This window comes from Numida meleagris, chromosome 5, assembly GCF_002078875.1.
Source record: "Numida meleagris isolate 19003 breed g44 Domestic line chromosome 5, NumMel1.0, whole genome shotgun sequence".
Classification (NCBI taxonomy): Eukaryota; Metazoa; Chordata; class Aves; order Galliformes; family Numididae; genus Numida; species Numida meleagris.
The window spans coordinates 43,925,108-43,940,831 of NC_034413.1; the positions used below are offsets into that span (position 1 = coordinate 43,925,108).

A 15,724-nucleotide genomic window follows, 5' to 3' on the forward strand; every position below is an offset into this window, starting at 1 on the left:
TTCCTCACATTAATGCAGTACGTCAGAGCAAATGTCTAAGCCATCTGATATTTCTCCTCCATTTTCCATTTCATTCCCTCCAGCAGCATCCTGAAAACCACTTGGGCCGCAGACTGCTGCAGCAGCCACAAGAAAGGCAGACTGAACCACAACATGGAGATCAGGCTCAGGTTTTATTTTCTCCTTCCGGCAAGGGAAAATGCAGGTGCACCAGCCCAGCAGTGGACATTTGGCATGGTGATAGAGGACGCTTTGATTAGAGCCATGCTGGAAACAACCCATGCACGGGGAGGAACACTGCTGTACTATTTCCTACCCAACTCATTTCCTCCAGTACAACACGAAAGCTCTGGCATGTGCCCCATAACCCTCACAGCCCCCGTCAACGTGCAAGAAAGAAATGAAACGAGAAAATCTCCCAAGCGTACAAGAGGGAAATGCTACACACACCTAAGGGAACAGCACCATGCCCATCAATTTTGGTGGAGCCAAGCTTCTCTGGTTGCATATCTAAAAGTTAACTCCTGAACAGCAATAATATTTATCATTATTTTCAATGACCAATGTAAACCCAGAAAGGTTTCACATTGGCTGTTTAATGAAAGGTTAATTGTAAGAAGTAAATGATGTTCAAACAAACTGGTTAACAATTGCGGGAGAGAGACTTCTATTTACCCTACAAGCAAACAAATGTATTTCACGTCAGTGCTACAGGGCTGTTATCTCTGCCAGCAGAAGATAAATGCATTTCTCATGCTAGCCTGAACCTGCACATACTGCACAAATACACTGCAGAATAACAGCACATATGCAGGGAGTTTGAAGAAGACCTGGGAAACTGAAGCCCCCACACACCACGCACAGCCCTCCCATGGCTCTGCCCTGCCACACAGCCTTCACCCTCACACACTAAAGGAGAAGAGCAATGAATAAGATCATAGAATCATATAGTCATTTAAGTTGAAAGGAACCTTTAAAGGTCACCTAGTCCAGCTCCCCAATCCATACTCATTCATATCCCATTCCTGCAGACAAGGAGCCTGTGTGTGCCCCTAAAGCACACCAGTCATGCTGGTCTTAGAAATCCCTGGTCAGCACCCCTTATGGCACTAATTACTCAGTGGAGTGATTTAGACCAAGTCCAGCAGTAGTCCAGTACCCAGCCTCCCCGGGACTGGAGTGTGCACCACTGGCATCACCCTACCCCACGTTTTCCTTTCTATTAACTCAAATTTGATCTCCATTAGCAGCAAGTAAGACAAGCCAAAAGTACATTGGAGACTCGCTCCTGCAGTCACTTACACTCTTCATCTACCTGGCTGAAGAGAGAAGGTAGAGCACTGTCCTGCTGCTGCCATTCAGTGGTTAACCAATGGTTTGATTCTTGAGATTAAGTGAAGCACTGGCAGGCACAGCCTGGAAGGATGGGCTGCTGGCCCACAAGGTGCATTTCAGCACACGTCCTAAGACTGCTGCTAGGTTCCCAACTGTGCTGATGCTTTCCATACAAGAGCCCAAAGATTGTGAGAGACGTTACACCAGCCAAATTAACATCAGTCTTTTCAGAGTCCTCAGGGTGAAAAACAAAATCAAATGTTAACAGCACTGGACGTAACACATTTTGATTTAAAGGAGAGAGAAGACACGCACCAGAAGTAAATCAGATAGGACTAAGAAAGGTGAAATTACATAGCTGTAAGGCACCTTGCTAAGCAGCCTAAGTATGGAGGACAGAAATCAGCTGCTCACTAAGTCTAATGCTACAGTGCCACATCTGCGCTCCACTGGGCCTTAAAAAAGCAGTAGCTAAAGACTGTACTTACCTATATAAATAACAGAAAAACGAAGACTTTGTAAGGACAGGTTAGAGCACGCTTTCCTTATTTTGGTACAAGAAACTTTACTTCCTGAGCTATCCCGGAGCACTGCTCAGTTCTGGGCTGCCGTTCAGTGCTGACCAAATCCTGCTCCTGGGGACAAGGGAACAGGGACCGAGAGGGCTTTGGGCAGCTGCCTGCTGAGAGCCTGGGTCTCCAGCACACTGCTCTCAGAAAGCCCCACCGTGACATAATAGAAACCACAGCCCTATCACTACTGCAGCTCTCCAAAACGATTTTGATGTAGAGCCCACACAGGAGAAATGTGCAGAATAAAGAATGAATTTAAAAGTAATTTCTTAGTACTGTAAATGCTGTACATTTGTCTTAAATATATTATAAAATTTAAAATATATATTGCTGTCTTATGTTTATATTACAGTATTCAGTATCTCTGTCTATGCACTGGACACATTCCTAACATTCAATAACACTCCTTACCTTTTAGAGTCAGGATGTGGTTTTATTGATCTTTTAAGCATGAAGCTATGTGGAGTCACACACCAAAATAAATTATTTTAAATAAAAATTCAGCATCTTTTAGAAACTCAACTGCAGCTACAAAAATAGGTGCCACCTAGCACCAGGACAGAGCTCTTCACATGCATATATTAGCACCACAAAATTCAAAACCAGACAGAATGCAAAATACAAGGTACAGTCCTGAGACAGAAGGCAACATTCAAAGAGAAATTCTTGACAAATGGTTTCAATAAGGAAGAACTGGAAACTGTCTCAAAGGTTCAAGATCCACAGATGTACACTCAAGTGTAAAACTGCTATTAGTGTGTACATGCACATACAGAGCATTCTTTAGTTAACAAGAAATACCTGGGCTGGCCACGCCAGATGCCATGTCCCTGTTGAGCCATTCCAGCTTGGCTACCTGCACTGGGCTCCTCCTTTACACAAATCCTGCAAGGCAGCAGCATTGCTGAGAGTGCAAGTCAAGCAAAATCTCAGCTGGCAGAACAAGTAGCATGCAATGATTTCAAAAGACAAGAAGAAAGCAGGAAAAAATATCAAAAAGAAAGAACAGATGAAAATAATTACAAGACAGTTTCAGAGACAGACTGTGGGTGGCTTAAAAAGAAGGAAGACAAAGTTCAGGAAAGGAAAAATCAGAGTCAGCCAAAGGGTCTCAAGTACTCTGGTAAGGGGGAGAGCGATGTCACAGGATTGACAAGCAGAATTCAATAAGGTAGCCAGGTTGAGGTGGGAACAAGGGCACTGAGGTTTTACGGAAGGTGCAAGCTCTGGCAACATTAAGACTATAGCTCCAAGTGGTGCGTACTACTTTTGCATGCTCTGGAAAAGTAGAGTAAAAGGAAACACCATCACTTCTGAACAATGGGTTAACCTGAGCAGTCTAGAACCAGAACTACAGACCAGTCGTTGGAGGCTTGCAATGGGGGCCTCTGAACAGTAGGGAACTGTGGCTATGTGCAGACCTACATCTTCCTAACACCAGATGGGATGCTTCTATTACACTCACGAGGAAGAACAATGTTGATACTTTCATGTCAGAGCAGCACAGTCCTCCTTAAAAGAAAATACTTAACATTTGAGAAAGGAAATGCTCTAAGCACAATGTCTGCATTGCTCCTCCCAAGGGAAGCACTGCAGCACACCGTTTCTGCTCTCATCATTTTTCCTCTCCTCTTTGGACCCCTAGATGTTCCCATGTGGAACAAACAACTGCGGAGGCTCCATTCAGAATTGATTGGAATGAAAAAGAGATCAGTCAGCCCAGACGTTGGCATGAACACATCAATACAGCTGTGAGACCCAGCCAATCTGCTACAGTAAAAGTAATGCTTACAATGTGGTTTCAGAGCATGGAGTTCAAAGGAAGAAGTGGCATCAGACACAGAGAACACCTGCCTTATCACAAAGGCTTTGCCTATCATAAAATAGCCTGTCCCAGGAACTGAAGGTATGTGGAAATCCCATTCCCTGTTGTTACTCTCACAACCTCATCTAACTTGTCCATTTGTTCTCAAGATTAGACTTAATGCAATTCAACTACAAGCAGTAGTTGAATTAGAGAGTATGTATTGTAATTGAGAGAAACATTAAATGTATTCACAGATCTGCTGTGTCTAAATTTTATCTGCTCTTAACTCTTTAAATCACTATTCCTTTCAGCTAGAATTTATTATGAAGGTAAAAAGATAACAAATATATCAAGCTCTTAAAATCCATATAAGCAACAGAAACTCTGACACACCCTGTTGCAACCAGAAGACTTAAGCGTTCCAGTTTCTGAATAACTAGCAAGTATTAAAACATACGAACCTATGCTACTAGCAAGCCATTAAGAAAACAAAAAAAAAAGTCTACTTTAAGGAAGTGTTCTGATGCTAACAGACCCATGTCACCCAGCTGACATTAAAACTTCCAGTCACTCATCCTTCTGTTAGACCAGTAACAACCAAAATGTTCTAAACAAACAGCTTTACTAACTGTTAAAAAGAACACTTTTGATCAGAAAACATCCCTTAGCTTATCTCTCTCCCTTCCGCTCATTCATCTGTCTCGTAACATTCTGGAAATATTTGTACTGGCATGCAAGAAAGCATCTACAGTGTACCATTTAAGGATTTAAAATGTTTATGAATAGAAAAATCAGTATATTAAAGCCATTGCTACCTTATAATGCAGGGTACATTTAGACACATTTTTGACATATTTACAAGGATATATCTAGAGTGCACTTATTTTCCCTTAGTTATACAGCTTTCATTAAACCAGACAATGGCATATTTTTCTCTCACTGCATGCTGAAACTGGAACTGCTTGCCTTGGCAACAGAATCCTCTAATTCCTACTCATGCCAAAAGCATCTTCATGTATCACTACGCTTGCCGCAGCTATGTCACAGCTTGATCAGAAGGCTGTATCACAGGCTGAAAGCAGAGCGTGCTTCTGAGGGTCTGCAAGGAAAAGTTATGGAAAGCAAACAGGGAGGAGAAAGTTTTTTTTAAGTATGAAGCTGATATGAAAACAGCAGAAAACCATCAAGGTGCCAGCCCATCCCACCACACTCCTACGAGGAACAAACCAAGCACTTACTGTTCTGTGTTATCCCCTTTTTGGCTACAGCGGTGAGCAAAAGTCCCGGGCCTTTACAGGGCTGCTGCTGGTGTCATGAACACAACATCAGGTTTCATTAAGGGTGCACAAAGTCTCATTCCACATGCAGAGAAGAAAACCAACAGCAGAGACCACTCTTCACAGAATTCCTCATGTCCCCCATCCCAGACACTTGTGGAAACAAGAAATACCACGAATTTTCAATATCACGCTCTCACCTCCTCCTCCTCCTCTCACACTATCAAAAAGGCAGGAAACCATTTAATATAAGGAAGTTCCAACGTCAGTGACGTATAGGGGACCAGGACCTGAAATTATCTGAAATAATGCCAGTTCTCCAGTCACTCTGAGCCTTTGCAAAAGAAAAAAAAAAGATATAGGTCCTTCACTAGGATATGTATTTCCCTGTTGTTTGTAGTTCTGTTTTTAAGTTACCTTAACATCCTCTGGATGCCTTAACAAAGTTTCACACTGCTATGGCTATTTTAATTCTTCTTGAGTCTTTTCTGCCTGCATCCATCCATTTACACACCTTCCATATCACATAGCAGACCTCTCACATCATTTGTCATTGTCCTCAGCTTATATCTGATATGCCTATGAAATCATTTCCATTTTGCTTAATAAAATAAACAAGAGACATGGAGAGCTTAAGGCCAAAAAGAATGAGGAAAAGTCCTATTTAAAAATCTATGAAGTGAAGAGCCACAAATGACATACAATACCCAAAACTATTTGGGAAATTATTGACTCCTTGCTGCCACTGGCTCCAGTCTCTAGAACATGGTTAGGACAAAACCAGCCTGGCTCTCCCACAGCCCAGAACAAAGGGCATGGCAGCACACCACGTCAAACTGAGGACTCTTCACCACTGAGCTCCAGAGAGCTGCAGACCCTGCAGCAACGTCAAGAAAGTAAAAGGCTTCGCTGAACACAGACCAGGTGGGAGGAAACTGCGGAGAAAGCTGGACCTTTAAATGTCCTCTGTGACACAAGATCGGATGCAGAAAGTCAGAATTTGGGGAAGCTCCGAGTACCCATGCAAAGTGGGGTTGCTGAGAGGGCAGGAAGGCCAGTGGGAGCGCCAGTCCACAGCCATCAGATGCACACTAGGGCTAATACTGGGAAGGACCAGTTCACTGCTGCTTCTCCAAAGGGAAGAAAATAAATATATGGTTTTCTGTACTTTAAGAATTATTGCCTTTCTCTATACGAAATGCAGAAGCTGTATGGCTGAGGCAAGAAGGTCTGCTTGAAGTGGAACAGAGAGCTTGGCCGAATTACCACTTGCCTCTGCCCCAAGACCTGACATGGAAACACCCTCCCCTCTGCTCCCCTCCTCTGTCCTTCCTTCTCTACTCCCAGGCCCCACAATTACTTCACCATCCAAAACTGTCAGGGGTGTCCCATTACGCTTCATAAGTGAGGATGGATATGGGGAAAACATTTGTCTCGGCAGACAGAAGAGGCAAGTAAAACACTTATTTTGCTACTCAAAGCCAGCAATCATTATATACAAATGTAAAGACCAGACAAAATCTTTGAAGTTTCCTAACGATAAATATGTTTTACCAGGAAAAGCAGCCATTACTAGGCAGTGTATTTTCAGCCACGGCAAGGCAGAAAACTTTATATAAATAATATATAAATATGTGTATATATATATATAAATATATATAAATATGTGTATATATGAATATGTATATATTATACATGTATATATGTATTATATATTATATAATATATATATAATTTATATTATTTAAATATATTTAATATATTTTAAAATATATTTAATATATATAATATAATTATACATTTATTATATTTATATTTATTATATAAATAAATTTATATAAATAATATATTCTATATTACATATTATTTACATAATTAATATAAATAAAATATATTTAATATATTAGATATATTTATATATTAAATATATATTATATAAATATATATATTGTATATAGATATATAAATAAATAATATATAAATATATATAAATAAGGTAGTATTCTTACTGAACCAACAATAAAGGAAACCACCAAAATGATGGCCAGTGTCACTCCGAGATGCAAAGCCAATTTCACACCTCTAAGCATCCTGCACTCAGGAAATGACAAGATTTATTTGGAGTGCAGAGGGGCAAGCAGTGTGGAGATGGAATGCTTTTCTCTCTGAAGATGTGCTGAACATCTTTCATTTTCTCCTTTGGGGGCTATCTCTCAAACTACGGGAAAAAAAAAGACAAGAAAAAAAATCCGGTATGAAGCGTAAATGAGAGCAGATGGGTATAACTTGTAATTACTGCCTTGATTCCTAAATTCCCAGTCACGTAGGATTAATCAGTCCAAATCCACAGTTGAAAAACCCCTTTACATCTCCAATACCCAGTACTCCTCTGAGGGCTGTCTTCCAAGCTCTTGATGGATGGGATGGAAAGCCACAGTGCCATAGTGCCACACAAAGACCTGCCCAAGTGCCTGGTACAGAGCCTGCTCCCAGTGCTGCCACTTCCCTTCTCCAGCAGCTTTGAGGCAAATTCTGAGGAAATGTGCCAGGTCTCAGGCCAATCAAACATTTCAGCCTGTAGCACTCCAGAGAGCCAGACAGCTCTGTGTAGCACTTCCTGTGCAAGCAGCACAGTTAATTAACTCTGTGTTGATTAATGGTGCGCTCTCACATCAAGAATTTATTCAGCCTGTTATTATATACAAGGTCATAATTGCCAAACAGCCGCAGCTAAATACCATTCCTTGCAGTCTACTCTTTAAGCATCATAATGTAAAATTAATTGGTACTTGTTTGCTAATGAACATGAAATATTTTAAGTCCTGCACCATAAAACTTACCACTGGTATGCTCTTCTCTAAACACCCAGGAATGGACTGTTTTATTCCTTTGGAAGAGCCTCCCCTCTGGAATTGATGTGGGATGGGGCTTTCTGCACTCAGATATCTGCCAAAAGGGCTCTTCTGCAATAATTAGCCAGCAGTTATTCCATTTGCGTAGTGCATCAAGACGGACTAGCAAGAGATGCTTTTATGCAAGAGCACCCACACCAAAATATCTACCCGGAACAATTGTTTGGGGGCAGCTGTTTCAGTACATTTCCAAGCACAAATGAGATTAGCTCGCAGCAAATGATGTAGCTTTGCCTTGGGGAAGCAGGGATGACTAAAAAGACACCTAAACTCCTTTGTTCCTTCTGGGATCCTTAACTCCAGGGCTAGCCTCTGTGTACAGAGCTTGCAGCAAGGACCTGCTTGCAGAGTAACAAAGTGAATCCCCACGGTGAAACACAGAAGTCCCAATGCTGAGACAAGCTCCCCTGCTCCTAAGGGTGCGAGAAGCCAGAAGCAGCATCACCAGCCTGGCTCTGCCATGCAGTTGGGACAGAGAAGCAGTGAGTCGCAGTGAGCAGCCCTTCTGTGCAGCCTAACCTACATCCTGGCTGCAAGGGGGCATTCCCAGAGCCATCTCTAGCAAAGAGAGCTCTTCCTGCTCCTATTTCTGTGGAAATTATATGTATATTTCTTCTGTTTATATTGCTAAGGATGTGTCAGTAATGCAAACCTTTTCGTCAGCCGTATGCTTCAAGAAGTGGTTGAGCTGCACAAACCAGGTCTGACTGTTTTTCAAATTAGTCCAAGGTGGACTTGGCAGAAAGATGGCTTTTGTGTCAGTGCCACTCATCACATCGCGAACCTCCGGAACCAGCACAGCTCGGAGGGGAACATGACATGCAAGAATGTGCGCAGGAAGGCACGCTCAACCAGGCTCTCCTCCAAGCAAACCACTTACTCTTTTTGTAGAAAGACTTGCTACATTAGTGAGACATCTACTGTGGCTTAAAACTATCGCCGTGCATTTTCAAGGGTCAATTAATGTTATCAGAACACTCTGTTAAAAACAAACAGAAATCTGGACTGCTTTCTCTCCAAGCCTACTGCCGGAAAGCAAACAAATTACAACAGAGGGAGCACCAAGAATGAAACAGTCATTATTTCCCAAACATTATTCCAGAGATTGCACCTCCAGAGCCGTAGCGCAGTTACTCACACTGCTGGGTTTTGATGCTCTGATGTCCCAGCCAGCAGCAGTGCCATTCTGTCCAGACTGCACAGCTCGATGAGTTCATGGGCTAGGATAACACATGGAGCAGTTCTGTTACTCCCACGGGTCGAAGCCTCCCCAGGGAGCACTCTATGCTAAGCATTGGGCAGCAAGCTGTAAAAAGGCACGAGGTAAAAGCCTGCTCCATGCCAGAGGTTTTTGGAGGCAGAAAGTACAGAAGCAAAGCTGAAGGCACTGAATTACATCTGCTTGTCCACTTCCCCAATATTTTTGGCCCTATAGAGTGAAGTGAAGAACTCTCCAAACAACTGCCTGCAGGTCTTTGAAGGCCTCCTTGAAAGTGCTGAAGACCACGTGTCTTCACAGGTCACCCAGAAGGAATCACACCAGGGTCTTCACACAGTTGTCTGCAGAATTCTTCTGCTGGCACTGCAGGAGCCAGAGGTACTGTGGATCATGTGCCTGCCCTGCTGCTTGCTGTAGCTCCCAGCTCCATTTCCAGGCAGTTCTGGTATATCTCTGGTCTGCATGGCTGTGGGAGTGAGTTGTACCTCTGTGGAGGAGGACAAATCTACTCAGTTCAGTTTGCTCCCACTGCACAGCAGAATTAATACTCCTCTGGGCAGCAGGGCACAAATTCACTGGTCTTCACAAGAACACTTCTGAAAGCATTATCTTATTCTACCTAGAAACTAATTACACGTATACAAATACTGGCATAAAACAAACAAAACGTAGCAAGAAGACTGCACAGTTTCAGCCTGACATGAAACGGACCTTGCGTGAACATGCCCAGGAGCACCACCCTGTCCACTGACAGCAGCTTTCCTGTTCGAGAAGTTGCCTCCATTTCTCAGAACCCAGCCAGCTTTTATGCACACAGCAGGCAAGCGTCACAGAGCCTCGCACTATGAGGCTGCTTAATTTAAACAAGTGGCACTGCCACACAAAAGGCTGATCTCATTTTCACCATTCCCACTGCCAGAACAACGCTAAGCCCATGACATAGGCTTAGCCGCCTACTGCCAACAGCCAGAATAAACCCTTACCTCCTAGGTGACCTAGAAACCATCCCCTTAGAGAGCATTTTCTCTTACACAGCACCAATGCGTATTTCACGCACTACAGAGCCAATATCCAAATACACTGTTTGCTAACACCATGCTATGAAACTGCATGCCACCATTCGTTTCCCCTCTTGCAACACCGTAAGATTGGCATCAGCCCACGCAGCACAAACAGCATCGGCAGAATGCACAGGGAGGCAGGGCAGCACATGGAGCCAGGTTCTCGCTGTCACCTGCCATGCCCTCAGCCTGAACTCAGCTACAGAGAGTACCCAGCTCTCACGGCCAGTGGGGAGGACAGCCACCTGCCCCCAGCAGGCTGCCGGGCCTCTCACCTATGCATGTCACTCAGGCAGAAAGGATGCTTATGGGCTCTGGCACTGTATCCATGTGGCTGCTGGGGCTTTTTGGACATTTTCCTGGAGTCAATCACTAAATAAGTCCCCCTCTTGATTTTAAATTGGAGATAAATGCCGAGTGTCACACTGGCAAGCGCATTAAGGCAGCTGGAAGCACAAAGACAATAAAGGGCATTTTGGGCCTTTGTTCTCTCCTTTTTACCCACAGCATGCTAAGCAAATAAAGAACACACTGAGCAAATCAGTGTTTTGCTGGTACCATTGCAGGCTTTAGCCTCAAAATCCCACATTCCCCTGCTGGCACACAGCTAGAAGGGGAGAATGAAAACACAGCAAGGAGAACACGTTGCCCACCTCTGTCTGTTACAAGTAAGGGAGAAATGAACTTCATCCACAGACAGAGCCACAGGTGCTGCCACCAGCACGCTGCCGTAAGCTCCCCAGAGTCAGTCCAGAGCCAACACAGAGCTTGGTCTGAGAATGGGGAGCCAGGATGCAGCCCACAGCCCAGGAGGGCAGCAATGCTTCATTTCTACATTTGTGCTATTGAAAGTCTTTAAGTTACACGATCTCTACTTTTGACACTCTCTCTCTACAGCAAATACTTTGTTTACAGAGACATCAGCTATAGGTGTGCAACACAGGAGGCACCACATGAACTTTTTGCTCAAGATCTTCCTGTGGACAAAAAACCCTAGATCAAGCAACAAGTCTTTGAAATTAACAGCTGCAACATGAGGGGAAAAAAAACAGGTTGTAAGATGAGGTCACAGAATACGCCAGAAGAGAAGTGGTAATGCCTAAACATCAAGTAATCCGTCATACTGGTTATCTGCAGACTTTTGTGCCATTGAAGTTATCAAGACACAGCCCTTGCAGCAATCCTGTGCATACATCACTCAATAGCACAAGTGTTTTTCGTGAGAAACCAACTTCTTTATGCAAAAAGCTGCCTTGCCAGCTCAGCACACAGCTCCAGTCAGGTGCATCTGTCAGAGCTATGCACCCACCGTGGCTGTACTTCCTTCCTCATAGGGATGCAGCAGCATGCAGCTGCAGGGCGGGAGGGGGCATTATCCAAGCACCTCCTTTAAAATTCAGAAGCGAGCCATTACAAATCATTCCAGCACAGGAATGCATGCCCGCACATAAAGCCAGCTCGTAACACAAAGCACAGATATGACCCGGAGAAGCTCACGCTAGGCTCGGAGTTTCAACACTGTGAAGCAAGGCCATGCAAACAGCCTCCATTTCTTGCTGTACAGCTGCAGACAGGAGTGACTTCTTCCCCTCAAAGCAAAACACATGCAGACGTCTGCTGTCAGAAAGCACGCACTTTCTCAGAACGTCACAATTACCCAGCCACAACTAAATGCTGTAATTTGTTGACCAGCTCCTTGCAAACTTTAGTAGTGACCTCAAACCCTTGGACTAAACTGCAAAATAATTTCCCCCTTTTAAAAGTAATTTTGCAATGCTTTAATTCCCACCCATCAGCGGCTGCAGGGCTCAGCAGCAGGCTGCTACACGTCCCAGCGCAGCAGCTAGAACCAGGCTGAGGCCGCAGGCAGCAGCTGGGGGAACTGTTTAGCCCGAGCTTTCCAGCTAGGAAAATGTCCCGCTGTTCCCAACAGCCCTGCAGGAAGGGATGGGGACTGGCAGCTGGGGAGAGGAGAACACGGCCACAAGACGTGTGACAGCCTGGCCACACCTGCCCCGCACACAGCTCCGTGGGGCAGGGTGCTGCCCCACATCATTACATAGCTCAACATCCCGCAGCAACACTGAGAGGAGAGAAGGAACTGCGGCACCCCACAGACTGATCTGAGGGCTGTGCACAGGTTCGCCACCCTGATGTTGCAAAGCACATCACGGGCACCTTCTGAGATGCCTTCCTTTTCTGAGAGAAATGAGACAGACAGACAGCTGTGCCACTCGAGTGATTCTGAAATAAGTTAAAAGCACCATCATTTGGAAATGTAATCAGCTCTGTTAGAAGATTATTTGTTACTGTTTCCTCATCTTGCTTTTAAGTGTATTCAGATCAAGCCCAGCCTTTTCCCAGATGATTTTTATGATTTCTGACATCTGTTTAAAATCATTTTAAACAGCTGTTCAGTGCCGTTTCTCTGTGACCATAAAAAAAAAAAAAAGATCCTGATGGTCAGTGAGAACTGTCAGACCCAGGAAAGCGCCTCAGAAAGGCAGAGAAACAGCCCCTTTGGCTCCGCTGCTCTCAGCCATTGAGGACAACGGGCAAACACTGCGGGACAGGATGAGGCTCTGCAGCTAACAGCAGCCTCACCGCATGTCTTGACCATCTACTCGGGCTTTGTTGCCCCCCACACACCCTCAACAAGGGTAACCTACAATTACTGTGATGTTTCCTACATGAGGGCTGGAGACACTGAGGTACACACATAGCTCAGTAGCAGCCAGGCTGGGGAGAGGTGCCTGCAGCCTCCGGCAGGCTCCAGCCAGTGGGACTGTGTGATGTTTTACCCTCTCAGCAGAGTGCTGACAGGAGCACTTGTCGCTGCACTTGCTGTCCAAAGCCATCAATGGAAACACTGGATTAAAGGCACATTCAGCAGGACTCCAGCTAATAGGCTCTTTCCTGAAAAATCTGCAAATGGCAAACGCACAAACGGCTCTCAGGAAACAGAGCACCTCGTGTAAGGGCAAGTGATGAGAGGACAGGCTGAGCCCCAGCTGCCAGCTGGGAGCTCTGGGCACAGGGAAGGACCCAGGCTGCTGACGGAGCAGCCACAGCACTCAGGAGAACAATGGTAAAGGGAGAGGAGACTCAAGAGGAGGAGCAACAGTTCAGCAACTCTTAGAACTGGAAAAACATATTTTCAGTGCTTTAAAGCAATTTGCATGCTTGCTGTGATCAACATTCACTGCAAAGGTGGTGAAAAAAAAAACCAACAAAGCTTTAAGTTTTGGAATACCTTTTGCAGTACTTTTCTATGACAATGGGAATGTTAAGAACTTTCACAAGAGCACAGACACATCGTTATTGCAGCATTTTAACCTTTGTGCTGAATAGGTTCAGGCTGCTTTCAATTTAACATTCAGCCATTCAAAAGGACTGATGGGGGTTACTGAAGGCAGACAGACCCAGAGGAAATTCATGCAAAAATGAATGATAGCAGAGATGCACTTCCTGTGGTTATGGGATTTAAGGGTTTCTCATAGCACAACGGATGAGCTAGCAGTTGTACCCCCTTAGAAACAAGCTCAAGTAACCTATGTGCCCAAAATAAAATAGACCACAGTCTGGAATTGAGCTCTCCCACCTAAACAGACAGCAGCGATCATCTCTTTGGAAACTTAAGCTCAGCAATACCTTGGCACCTCCCAGCAGCAATAGAGAAGCAGTAAAGGAAGTCTGTCTGTCTGTCTGCCCTGAAGCCTGGGATTGGTTTCTCAGCTGTCTGAAAGCTTTGCACACTCCTGGATGCTGCGGATAAGGGATGGCAAGAAAGAAGACAAGGAGGAAACGGGGGATCTGGAGAACCATGCTTAAGCTCCTCGCGTGGGGATCTGCAGTCTCCTCCTATATGCACCTCTCCTCCCCATCCAATGCCCTTGGACACAGATCAGCATGTGCAGCAAAACCACAGCCAGAGGTAGGGGGAGCGGCTGATTTCAGTTGGCCTTCCCTAAGCATCACAAACTCACTTAGAGCATCTGCACACAGCACAGTCCAGATCACAGCCATGGCAGCACCCTACGTATGGCAATCCCTGCTGCAGGGGGCTGCCAACATAGGCGGCTGCGGTTGCCTGCATCTGAGCCAAAGGAAGCCACTTCCTGAATCGCTGCAAGCTATCGCTCCACAGCTCACTCTGTTCCAGAGCAGGAAAGAGGGCAGAAACAGCCCTGGCGAGCCCAAGTACAGGCAGAGATTGTTGTACAGACACAAAGCGTCCCAGCACGCCTCTCCTGACCCCAGCTCCATCTGTAAGCACATGGGTCAGCTGCTGCCACTTCACCTCCTGCAGCTTCAGCTGCAGCTGCTCAGGCAGCTTCAGTATGGTACCTGAACTCTGAGAACACATCAAGGCAGGCTAAGCACCCAGCCCAGCTGTGAGGAAGCGCACATCTCCTGCTGCTCCAGTCCCAAGGAAGTGAAAGAGGATCTGGTGAAGAAACTGAGGAAAAAACACAGGGGATCCAGCAGGAAGTGCTCCGACAGAGCAGTTCGTCCTCCAGTAGGTGAGCAGAGATGGGTACCCACGAAGAAAACCCGTCAGCCTGTTGCACCACTGCAGGCTGCAGCCGGGACAAGAGCCCACGGGCAGACAGCAGACTTTGCCGAAGACAAGAAGCACTGAAATGATACAGTGTCAGACCTCAATTACACACGTATCTCTAACACTAACACCCGCAACGGGAACGGCTGACGGGCAGACACGAGGTGGGCAGCGCCGCGGTGGGGTTGCCAGGGCCGCGCCGGGAGCCTGCAGACACCGCTTCCTGCAACGCAGCGATGCACTACGGACGGGGCTGGGTCACACGGCGCTGCTCTCCCTCCAGGAGCTGCTTCCCCCTTTCTTCCTCTCCGAACTCGCCGCTGCACAGCGCAGCAGCTCGGGGCCGGGCAGTGCCGCTGGGGGCGGCCGCGGGGCTCAGCACGGCGCGGTTACCGGCGGGCACGGGGCGAGCAGCAGCCCGCCGAGAAGGTGGGTAAAGCGGTGCGCACGAACCGTAACGCCCACCGACAAGACACGTTAAAGGCTCTTCGCTTCGAGAGACGAGAAATACCCCAACACCGCTCACAGCCGCCCGCCCACCGCCATTTACCCGACCCGAGCTGCAGCTCTCCCGCAGCCCTGACAGACAGCCGGCACGGCTCGGCACGGCGCGGGCGGGCAGAGCCGCGGGCCGCCCAGAGCCGCCGACCCCTCGGGCGGGCTGCAGCCGAGGACCGCCCCCCGCGGCCGGGGACGCCCCAGAGGCGGCCGCCGCTCTCTCGCCCGCTGCCGGCCCTTCCCGGCGGCCGGCACAACGAGCAGCCGGGCCGCAGCCCGCCGCTTCCCTCCCGCCCGGAGCCCACCTGGTCGGCGAGCTTGAGCACGGCCATCCTCCTCCTCCGCCGCCGCTCCTCCCGCGCACATGCAGCTCCAAGCGACGGGCGGCGCGGGCCCCGCAACCGGCGCTGCTTCTGCTTCTACTGCTGCTGCGGCCGCGGCTCCGCTCCGCTCCGCGCCGGCGGGGCGGGGCCGCGGAGGCC

At 46.7% G+C, this 15,724-nt stretch overlaps 1 protein-coding gene across 5 annotated transcripts in view; it reads right to left on the reverse strand.

Annotated features, from left to right (window-relative positions):
• The window catches only part of ANKRD44 (ankyrin repeat domain 44), a 113,436-nt gene extending 97,712 nt beyond the window's left edge, over positions 1 to 15,724 (reverse strand). For 4 of the 5 annotated variants that reach the window (XM_021400574.1, XM_021400576.1, XM_021400573.1 and 1 more), the window contains exon 1: positions 15,548 to 15,724. In XM_021400574.1, the coding sequence (XP_021256249.1) occupies positions 15,548 to 15,574 (27 nt within the window). In that variant the 5' untranslated portion in view covers positions 15,575 to 15,724. The remainder of the gene's footprint in view (positions 1 to 15,547) is intronic. The other variant, XM_021400575.1, reaches the window with a different exon arrangement.